The sequence below is a fragment of the Melospiza melodia genome, chromosome 11, assembly GCF_035770615.1.
Source record: "Melospiza melodia melodia isolate bMelMel2 chromosome 11, bMelMel2.pri, whole genome shotgun sequence".
Classification (NCBI taxonomy): Eukaryota; Metazoa; Chordata; class Aves; order Passeriformes; family Passerellidae; genus Melospiza; species Melospiza melodia.
Genome location: NC_086204.1, coordinates 9,512,506 through 9,524,032, shown reverse-complemented (window position 1 = coordinate 9,524,032; position 11,527 = coordinate 9,512,506). Strand labels below are relative to the sequence as shown.

The 11,527-nt window shown below is 39.3% G+C and overlaps 1 protein-coding gene across 2 annotated transcripts; it reads left to right on the top strand.

The window, feature by feature from the left end:
- The first annotated feature begins 425 nt into the window (after nt 1–425).
- Nucleotides 426–10,310, top strand: LOC134422982 (coagulation factor XIII B chain-like). Of its 2 annotated transcripts, XM_063165523.1 has the most exons (12): nt 426–731; nt 1,821–2,021; nt 2,492–2,677; nt 3,519–3,695; nt 3,789–3,965; nt 5,136–5,306; nt 5,638–5,733; nt 6,386–6,568; nt 8,035–8,238; nt 8,621–8,803; nt 9,513–9,754; nt 9,995–10,310. In XM_063165523.1, exons 1-11 carry the CDS (start codon nt 650–652, stop codon nt 9,734–9,736), a joined length of 1,884 nt encoding a protein of 627 aa, XP_063021593.1. In that variant the 5' UTR covers nt 426–649; the 3' UTR covers nt 9,737–9,754; nt 9,995–10,310. The 2 variants fall into 2 exon arrangements, with proteins under 2 accessions (XP_063021593.1, XP_063021592.1); XM_063165522.1 differs by lacking the exon at nt 3,519–3,695 and having other exon boundaries at nt 434–731.
- The last annotated feature ends 1,217 nt before the right edge of the window (nt 10,311–11,527 follow it).

Below are 11,527 nucleotides of genomic sequence, written 5' to 3'. Positions count from 1 at the left end.
CTGTAAAATTATACCCTCCTATTCCCAAATTTAAGCCTTATAGCTCTAATGATGTTAAATCAACTGATAGCTATTAGTCAGTGAGGTGACTGTAAATTAGGTTCATTTTTTTGTCTTGTTTGGTTTAAAAAAATACTTGGAAAAGACTTGCTGTATTCAACAGAACTAAAACAGATAATAATAGTGGCTATGTTGTTCATGTAAGAAATTCCAAAATTATGAATATCTATAGCATGCAACTGCCTGGTTTACTCAGGAGATAGGCTGGAGGGTGGGGGAATTGTCTATTTCCTCTGATTTCAGCCAAGGTAAATAATCTGATAACAGAATGCCCTTTAAACTTGGGACTCTGGAGGTTGTAAGGGGAACAGTAATCAGCAAGCTCAAATTGTTCCATAAGCTCTTTGCCTGATTTCACTGTAAAATGATAAATTACAGGTGGCAAAGTCTGCCAAATGGAAGTAGAATCATGCCAGTCTGGAGCCAAGTTATTTGGAGAACTAATACAAATGAAAATAGTTTTTCCAGTGAATTAACTTGTTACAAAATACCATAAACATTAAGGCATTTGTTGAATACCTTTGAAAATTCAGTTAATTATTTACAAAACTAGTACTTAGGGAGTTTTCACAGCTGGTGGAAACTGTAAATGGAGACAGTAAAGAAGATGAGATTTAAAAGCTATTTTATCTTCCTAGTTATGGTGTGCCCAAGGAAACTCTTTGCAGAAGGTAAATACACTGAATTCTATTGTACATTGAATCTAGAATATGCAATCTTGGTAACTTAGGTGCAATGTCTTTCATCTCTTTACTGAGTAAACACTGTTTTTAAAATTTAAATACAATTCTGTTATGATATGGCTGATTCCTGTCTAAGCCTCAAAGCTGTCATATTGAAATGTTCAGCCTTTAATTCAGAAGAAATTTCTTTAGGAATGTTTTACTATTACAATATGTACTATTTGAAATTTTGTACTATTAAAACATTTCATGTCTTGTAGTGTCTTGGGGATTGAAGTATTTTTCACTTTGTTACACTTTGTTACAAAATAGTGGAGGTTAAATGGAACCTGCAGAAATTAATGTGGGGTGGTCCTGCATTTTTATATCCCTCTTTTCAGCACTGATTTCTTCTTTTGGTTGTTGTTTTTGGATTTTTTGTTTGTTTTGGTTTTGTTATTTTGGGGTTTCTTTAAGTAACCTAATGTCATATTCAGCACTACTCGTTAAAAATGTTTTCCCCTTTTACTGGGGATTGTTATTTTGTTTTTTTTTTTTTTTTTTTTAATTGCTATTCTGCTTGTTATTTCTTTTATCTCCACTTCTTGTTTCTTTTCTGTTGACTGTTCTTAAATTCCCTTTCTTAAGCAAGCCTACCTCCTATATTGTCTCCTAGCGGCTTATCCTACTTTTCTGGTAACATTTTCTGAATTAGGGAGCTGAGGCACTGCTAATCCTGACACTTGTCACTGAATTTTACAGTAGGCATTGGCAAGTTTGTGCAGCAAAGGGTTCTCGTGCTTCTGGGCAAAATAGGGTAAAATAAAGGTGTCCTGCATCAGTTTGCCCCAGTTCACATTAGGAGGTTTTATTCTACAGCTGATATTCTTGTGAAACCCCAAGAGCAAAAGCTGATAAAATTGTAGTATGTCTTCATTTCAGCAGGTCTCAAAAGGCCCTTCATGTTTGTAAGTATTCAGAATTTTGTTCTTGTTTGAAAGCCTGAATCAGTCAAGCTCATATTAGATAAATTAATGCAAAACCATTCATATCTGGGCTGGAATTTTTTAGTGGGAAATATATTTGATCTTTTTACAGATACACCTTGTGATTTGCCACAGATAGAAAATGGAAACCTTCCCCAGTACTATTACAGTTTCAAAAGTTACTATTTCCCTATGCATAAAGGAAAAAAGCTCTCCTATTCTTGCGTGGTTGGTTACACAACTGAAAGTGGGACTCAAGATGGAAGAATAACTTGTACAGCAAAAGGATGGTCTCCATGGCCTCGATGCTACAGTGAGTTAGCTTTATTCATCATTGCTTCCAGCAGGGGCATTTGCTGGCTGGTTTTCCTGGGGCGTAGAGGAAAAGAAGCTGCAGAGCAGAAGGGATAAAATGTCCAAGGTGAAATGAATTATTTATGTCGAGACTACCTAGGTTTATATGGAATGTTTTTACAACAATACATATTTTAAGGGCATTTACTCATTTATATTTTCATATAAGAACATAAAGTTTTCCAGTTTTCTTAATCTGGGAAAACTATTCGTTTTCCCTTAGATGTATAACTTCTTGAGTCTCCCTAGCTCTAGATTCCTTGGCTGTATTCCATGTGGTGGTTTGAGGTATAGTTTGATGATTGGAACAGCGTTTCTTCAATAAATTGAGAAAATCAGATCAATATAGCTACAAACCCCTTCTTTTGCTTGCAGGAAAAATAAATATTCCATTCTTTCTTTCTAACCAAGCTGTCTTCTGTCCTTCAGGAAAATGCACCAAGCCTCTTTTGGAAAATGGCTCTTTTTACAGCACAGAAATGGACTTCAAAATCCATGAGAAACTGCAATACAAATGTAATCCAGGTTACCTTACCCCAGGTGGTGCTGCTGAAGATACAGTGCAGTGTCAGCCACAAGGATGGTCCTCCCAGCCAAGCTGTACTAAAACACTTGGTAGTGTTGTGCACTTCTCTCCTTTCTAATCTCTTGCAGAAGTCTGGAATTCCACTGTCTTTGCTGTAGGGCCAAACTGCCTGTGATGGGCTGTCATTTGAGTGCTCCTAAAGCAGGTTCTCAGCTGTACCTCTGGGAAAAAGCTTGTCAGGTTTCACATGCTGCTGATTTTGTAAAGATTACATGTAAAATGATAGCTGTAAAATTATAGATGTAAAATGATAGATTGTGGTGGTGTTCACAGGGTCTCAGGATGAGGGAAGAGATGAGAATGTTGACTCTTATGTTTCAGAAGGCTTATATTTTATGATATATATTATATTAAAACTATACTAAAAGCATAGAAGAAAGCTAGCCTTCTGATGAAATCCTAAGAGTAGAACAGGAATGGAATAATAACAAGAGCTTGTGGCTCAGACAGAGAGTCCGAGCCAGCTGACTGTGTTTGGCCATTAATTAGAAACAAGCACATGAGACCAATCACAGATCCACCTGTTGCATTCCACAGCAGCAGATAACCATTGATTACATTTTGTTCCTGAGGCCTCTCAGCTTCTCAGGAGAAAGAATCCTAAGGAAAGGATTTTTCATAAAACATGTCTGTGACAATAGATGTAAAATGAATCAGTAGAGATTAAATCACGCTGTTTCAAATAAATCCATTGCCATACAAACCTTCTGTTCCAAATGACCAACAGAACACTCGTGCCAACAGCTGCGTTTGTAGTTTTCCGTTATTTTGCCTGGGCTCTGGCCACTTTTAAGGTGTATCTAAGGGAAGCTTTGGAACACTCCCCAAGAGGAGCGTGCCGTGCTCATGCCTGTGCTCTGTCTCCCCGAGGGCGGTGCCAGGTGCCGCGGCTGGAGCACGGCAGCTATGCAGACACGGCGCGGGAGGTGCGGCGGAACGGGACCGTGCGCTACCGCTGCCGGCCGGGGTTCCGCTCCGCCACCGGGAGCGCCGCCGCCACCGCGCTGTGCCTCCCCCACGGATGGGATCTGCCCCCACGCTGCACCAGTACGTCCGCAGCCCTGCAAACTCATCCACTGACACATAAATCACCCCCTGGAGGGAGCCTGCCGGGGTTTCACTGCTGTGTTTTCTTCCCAGGGATAACCTGCTCCGCTTTGAGTGAAGTAGCTCATGGAGGTTTCTATCCTGTGAAGAAAAGCTATGAAGAAGGAGATGTAGTTCACTTTTTCTGTGACAAACATTATTCTGTCACTGGGTTTGATTTAATTCAGTGCTATAATTTTGGGTGGTATCCAGACCCTCCAGTGTGTGAAGGTACCTTGCTTTTATAGTTTTACTGTGTCAAATTCTTAGAGAAAAGCTCACACCTTCTTTCAAGAAATGCTTTATGAATACAAAATAAAAATACAGCCTAAATGTAAATCAAGTGCTAGTCAAAGGGCAAGGAGCCAGGACAGCAGGAAGGGAGGCAATGGTAATTGGAACTACATTTCAGTGAACTCTAACAGCAGGACAGATACTGTCTCTTACTGTTGTCTGTCTGAGTTGTATCCCACAGAAGCAGGAATCAACAGTTACAGGGAATTTTTTAGACCCTGAAGCTCAATAAACTGTTCAGAATACATGAAGGGTTAACCAGGCCTGCTTAATCCTGCCTTGTCGGATGGGGATGTACCTCTTGAGAGGCATTAAAAATAAAATTTGTAGCAAGGTTCTCCTTAGCTTGTGGTACTTTTCAGAGTTGTACAGCATCCCCAAACTTTACTTGTTCTGAACAGATAAAAGGTTGTCCTGAGGACAGAAACACACCTTTAGCAATTGCTATCACTTCCCCAGTCACTGGGTAATAATGGAGAGTCTCAGTAAAGAAAGTTCCAAAAGAATGGAAGGTGAAGCAGTTGAGATATAGAGCAGAGCAGGAAGCAGCACAAAACAACCTTTACTACAGCTTAGACTCCAGCCCTGTGTTTATTCTCATGACACAGCAGGAACTTTCCTTGAGTGAGTGCAGAGAAGGTGGAGATGCTCAGGAGGATGAAAACAAGGCCTAAATCTACTTTTGAGGATACAGTAATCACAAACTTAATTTGAAGATAGGAAATGGGCTATGCTTATTGCTTCTTCTGTAGCATTAGAATTAATACATAATCTGCTTTAAATAGTATATGAATGGAGGGTATGGGAGATCTCTATTTCCTGGAGTCCTACAAAGGACATTTTATTAAGTCCCTGTGGAGAAATTACAAATTTGTTTATAGCAGTACAATGACATAGTATTTTTATTTTATATTTATGGAATGCAAAATCACTTGTTTGTTTGGGTCTCCCATTGTATTAAGAAAATTAAGAAAATTTGATTAAGAAATTACTCCGGCTTAGCCAAAAAAAGCCTTTTGAGTGATAGGCTTGCTTTGTGTATGGTGATCTTAATTGTGTACATGGTTTTGGTACGACAGAAAACAATATGCAATTTTTTGTTTTCAGATGTAAAAAATAAATGTCCTCCACCACCACTCCCTCATGGCCATATCAGCACAGCCAGAAGAACATATCATAATGGAGACAAAGTTAATGTACAGTGCACCTTGGGAAGGAGAGGATCTGAGGAAATCCAGTGTGAAGGAGGAAAATGGACATCACCCTCTATCTGTATTGGTGAGTTACTTCTGTGAAGGCTGACAACTGAACTGAAATGATTCTTCAAGCCATGCCTTAATTGTCTGGAGAGTCTCAGTTTCTCTATCTGCAAAACTGTTATCCTTCCTCTCTTAAAAGGCTTGAGAGGCAAAGTGCTGCATATTTTACAGGCAATCTGTGGTTTCCAGATTAAAAAGGATGAGCTAGGTGAATTCATCTGCCACCTGTAACACCTTCCCTGGAAAACTGGGATTATTACATTTTGCAGTGCATCATATCTGCCTGTTTTGGTACTTTAAAATGAGCTGTTTCTGTGCAAACTGGTTCTGAGTCTCTGCTATGGTTACAGGAGCTGTGGATAACCAGGAATCTGGGACAGCACCACCACTACTCGAGGCAGATGCAGAAAAAAGGGCAAACCAAACACATCACAATGAAGATTTGAGTAGGTGAACGTTGCTCTTCTATTTAAAAGGGACTCTCCAATCCAATTATAGGCATTTTATGACTACTTTTATTCTTTTGTTATAGGACAGTTCCTTATTCTTGAAAATGCTTGCATGGGCTACAGATGTCAATGTAGCCAATAAATAAAAGGCTATTGTTACTTTTTTCTAAATTACACCAATAAGCCTGCTCTGTATTTGTAATTTTATTTCATACAGAGCCTTTACTTTCAGTCATTTTATACCCTTTAGTATTATTTGGACATGCAGCTTCATGAGTATTTTGTTGTTCCTTTGATTAATACTTACAATGAGGGTTTTTTTGAACCACACATAGATGAAACATATAAAGTAACGAATAAGATGGTCTACATCACATAAAAATAATTAATCTGTATTGAGTGTAAACTAGCAAAAGTCAAAAGTAGGCATAGATGCAAAGGGTGGAGGGAAATAAAATGCATGTCTAAAATTCAGAAAGGCAAGGGTAGAGTTTCCAAAACTGAAACCTGGAAAAGGAATTGTATTGGTTTGGATTCTTTGTTTACAAATTTTCTTGCTCAGCCTAGTATTGGTCTAATACTTTCACCAGTGTTAACAATGTTGTAATCTAATCTAGATTTAATTGTCTCTCTCTCTGTCCCATATCAGAAATGCAGCAAGACTGTGCCTCTCCACCTGTGGTTAAAAATGGTGCTGTCCTGGGCCCAGTACTGGCAAGTTACAAAAATGGTTCCTGGGTAGAATATGTTTGTCAGTATTACCACATTTTGGATGGGCCCAGTACTGTTTATTGTCACCAAGGAAACTGGACAGAACAACCAACCTGCTTAGGTGAGTCTTGGAAGGAAAATAACAAATTACATATGTACTATAAAAAGGGAAAATCGGCAGGAACCTCTAAATAATCTTTTCATCACCATCTTTTCTCTTTCTTTGGAGTTAATAAAGAATTAGGAGGATGAACCACAATGAAATTTTTAGCAGGCCTCTTCTGCTGGGTATCCTCTGGCCTGTTCTTAAAACCAGCCAATTAAATAGATTCCTCTGTTTCCTGAGTGAGCTATTCTAGTATCTAGCTATTCCTGTTTCCTGGGAGGATTCTCCAATTTCTTTCCTCCATATTGTCGATTCAGATAATTTCTTCCTGTCTTTCAGTAGATGATTAGAAGGAATGGTGTAGCCATTCCCAAAATGGCTTTTAGATACAATTAACAAAGAAATAGCAATGGCTTCTTGGACTTTTGTTTTTAAACTTTCAGGCTTTTTTTTTTTTTAATTACATGTCTTTATATCTGTTGTTTCATGCTGGTGTGGACTGCCAAATTTTTCTGTGCTGCTTTTATGTATGCTGCTCAAAACAATGTATAGAACTCCCAGTAGAAAAGTACCAGTGCTAGCAGGAATACAAACAAGAGTTGTTTGTTTATCTTTCCTTCCTTCCTCTAATAAAATAATTAAATTTTACTAACATCCTGTGTTAAATTGACTCACCTTTCAGTTTGTAATCTACTGTGAAAATAAAAATACACAATCAGTTAAGTTTTAATTGCATATTTCTAAATGAACAGAAGTTACCTCATCTAGACTGAAAGGTCCAGGTCAGCATTTTTGGATCTGAGTACTCAAATTTAACAAATCCTGTGAAATAATGAAATCTCACTTCCTGTGAGCGTTGTTTATCTCGTTAACATCTCAATAAGCCCATCATCCTTTGCATGTTCTCTGAGATTTCTTTTATACACTCACCTAAACAAACAAGCACCATGCTGATGTTAACTTCAGGAAAATTCCAGGGGAATTTGGTGTTACACTGAGCTTAAGGAAAATTCCATGTGAATTTGGTATTAACCCACTGTCACCAGACTGCCAATAACTGAGTTCTCCTTGCCTTTCCCTCAGCAAAACATCAGTAAGGGCCTTTATCACCCAGTGATTCTCATGGAATTTGTAGAAATTTATTTTTGTAGGCTTTATTGATGGTGAACAGTGGTTTCAGTAGTTAATGAGGTTAATCATCTAATGGAAAGCCACACTCCCTGATGTGATCCTGGCACTGGGTTTTAAGAACTTGTCAGAAAGCAGCCATTCCTTCTGCATGTATTTGGTTTTTGCTGTCACTTCAGACAATTTCTTTCCATTTGCACTTTTTTAATGCATCTGTAGTTCTTTGTCTTGCAAAATTCAGAAGCATTTTAGAATTTTTGACTGACATGGGGTTCTCTTTCTTCACTCCTACAAAAGGGAGCTAAGAAATCAGTTAAGGTGGCTCCTTATTAAAATACATTTTTATTTCCTAGAACCATGTACTCTGAATGTAACTGATATGGACAGCAACAACTTAACACTGAAATGGAGACGGGAAGAATTAGTTTTCCTCCATGGAGATCTCATAGAGTTTGAATGTAAACAGGGATTTAGTTTTCTCCAGACTGCCATTCCATCTCCTGGGAGGACACAGTGTGACCAAGGCAGACTGAATTATCCAAAATGTGTTATTCAAGGTAAAGCAATATTTTTTTTATTGCATTTTTAATTACTCCATCTTAGACCTATTTAGAAATTATTTGCTTTGCTTTTAGTGTAGGCCTGGAGCCTGCTGTAAATAATCAGTGTTTAGGCTTCAACAATTAGTGTTTAGGCTTCAACAATACAGATGCAGAAGATAACTCTATTGTTGAATATAGCCAAGCTTGGAAAAGTGATACACCTCCCTTTGCTGTGCAAGGCTGTAGAAGGGAGGGGGAAGCTCTGCTCTGAGCCCAGGAAACTGAAAGCTCTGTAGAAAGAGAGCTGTAAAAAGAAAACCTTCATGTTCATTTAATTTATGATAAAGCAGTCAATTTTTTAGTTTCTTATCCTTAAATGTTTTTATTGTTGTTGCAGCTGCTACAGAAAAATGTGGCTCTCCACCCTCTATTGCAAATGGAGCTCTGACTGTCCCAGCACTGCCCCAGTATGACAGTGGCTCTTCAGTTCAGTATATTTGCTCTGAGTATCATTTTTTGCAAGGCTCTGAGAGAATCTACTGCTCTGAAGGACAATGGACCTCACCTCCAGTTTGTATAGGTAGGTGTGATAAACAAGATAAAGAAGCACTTATTTCTATATAGAATTCAAATCCTCAAGGAACAGCCTGGGAGTGACCTGGAAAGGCCATCTGGTCCAATCCCCTGCAGTGAGCAGGGCTGCTCAGAGCCCTCCCCAGCCTGACCTTGGCCTTTCCCAGGAAATGGGCAACCACTGCCTTTCTGGGAGAAGGGAAAATAGGGAAAATTGTTCCAGTGTTTTCCCCTTCTCACTGGTGGTAATGACTTCCCTATGTCTAGGCTGAATCTACCCTCTTATAGTTTAAAACCACAAACCCTTGTCCTATTGCTCCAGGCCCTACTAAAAACTCTGTCTTCTTCTTTCTTATAAACCCTTTTAGGCTCTGGAAAGGTGCAATGAGGTCTCCCTGCATCCTTCTTTTTGCCAGGCTGAAAACCCCAATTGTCTCCAAAATCAGATCCTTAGAGTCTTGTCAGCTAGAACTTTTAAGTCTCAATTTCAGTGTCTTCAAATGACATATAAAAGTTTACAATGAAGCAAGTTAAGCTTATCTGGTGGGGTTTTTTTATTTCCTTAACTATGATGTGCCTGCAGTATAATAAGACAATAGGAAATAATTAGCAGTTTTAGTGTAGCCTGGTCAAAATAGTCTGTTCCAAAAAGAATCAATTTATTAGCAGTGAAAAAGAATCCATTTATTAGCAGTGATAAAGTCTCTCTTTTTTAGAGCCGTGTACTTTGTCAAAAACTGAAATGGAAAAAAATAATGTGCTGCTACAAGCATTCTATGCAGATCAAGTTTACTTTTACCATGGGGATTATGTTGGATTTTACTGCAAACAGAACCATTTTGGAGCAGAATCTGGCACAACTTTATTTCAAGTACAGTGTGAGAGAGGACAGCTGGCATATCCAAGGTGTGTTGAAAGAGAAAAGCAAGTATGGACTTGAGGAAAGGCCATAGGAAAGGTATGTATGTGTTCTTTATCTCTTATTAGCAGGTGAATTAGGGTGGCCTCGTGTTCTCCAGGCTGCTCCACTCAGCTTTGGGAATTGAGTGTTGAGTCTGAGCTGCAGGGGGATGGAAGGGGAAGGCCTTTGTGGGATGAGGATGAGCAGTGCAGCACAGGGATGCAATATTGGCATACACATTGAAAAAGCTGGAGGAAGGACTTGTACACCTTAACAGCACTCCTTCTCCCTTCACAGGTAAGGAGCCTCTAAAGGACTGACCTTGAGGAACAATATAAAAGAGCAAATATAAAAAAGTTTTTAAGGGATCTGTAAAGCTACTTAAAACCTAGAAGTATACAAATTGACTGAAAAGTTTGGGTTTTTTTTAAACTATTTTAAGAATATTAAAATGCAAGTACCTGGTATGATTTCCTATATACTTAAATATTGATACTCTTGAGGGTCTGCCTGAGAACAAGTGTGACTACAACTATGAAGAAAATCCAGGAATGTGGACAAAGTTTGCCTTGCATCCATTTTAGTCTGGTTTAATAAAAAAGCCACTCAAGGGATGTCTTCTGTCTTTCATGTCTAAACTCATCTGTCTGTGAAATCATAGCATGTATGGTTTCCAAAGCTTTTGCAAGAGTTACATGAATTAATAAGACAGAAAAAGAAATGAAAACATTCAGGAATAGACAAATTCTGCTTCTTTAGTCAGAGTCCAGCCAACCAACAGGTGGAAAAAAAGGTTGATAAAAATACTTTGCTCAGTGCGTATACAGCAATACCCTTCCTCTTACAGAGCAAACTGGAGCAAAAGGGATTAAAAGGCCCTTGCTGGAACAGCTGTTGGAAGTAGAATTCATTCACCCCCATCACTTGCTCTGGATGTACACACACATCCTGCCCTGTGTGGCTGTAACCACAGGGCAGGATGAGGGACATTGCAGACATGAAGGCAGCATCTTGTTGATGAACTTGGAGGCAAAGAACATATCAAATACTCAAGCTTCATGTGGGGCTGCTGCCCCACCTTCCTGCTTTAGTGACATTTTCTTATTGATTGTTTAAATCCTCATGTAGCAACAGAATACCTTCTTGTGACCCTTAATGTCCCTTGCAAGTGCCACTCTGAGATTCTGCTTTTCTAACATTGTCCATACATGCCACATCAATGCCATGGATAGCTCACCTTGGAGCCTGTTTTTGCCTCAATCCCCTGTACATTGATTTTTTTTCTGCTTCAGAGACCTCTGTGCAGTCTCTGATGAGATAAGTCGGTCTAGGCAGATGTGTTTTTCCTCTTGAAGATGAGAACTGAATAATCTTGTGCTTGCAGGATTCTGTGCTTCAAGACCTATAAGCTTTTCTGGACTCCTATTTTCCTAAATAAGTGGAAGTCTGCTCCCCTAAGGTGTGGGATTTGTACACTGGTACTTGCTTTTTTCTCTCTTCTGAATCAAGGAGTGCATTAGCACATGGCTGCCACAGCCAGGCTGCCACTGATTTCCACAAGCCACTTTCTCCTTGTTTGTGAAGGGCAGATGGGCTGGGGGTGGCACAGACTGGCCTATCCAGGACCTGGAGCAGGAATTTGTCTACACCTTCCCCTAGAAATCCCAATCACTTGCTCCCCAACATCTTGCCTTTGCAGGCAAATCTCCCAGAAAAACTGGTTCTGGCTAGAGACTACCTCAAACTGTTCAGAGGAGACTCCATTACTTGCTCTTTCTGCTCAGGCACTCAGGACACTCACCCCAGACTCATTTCCAAGCAAGTGCATAG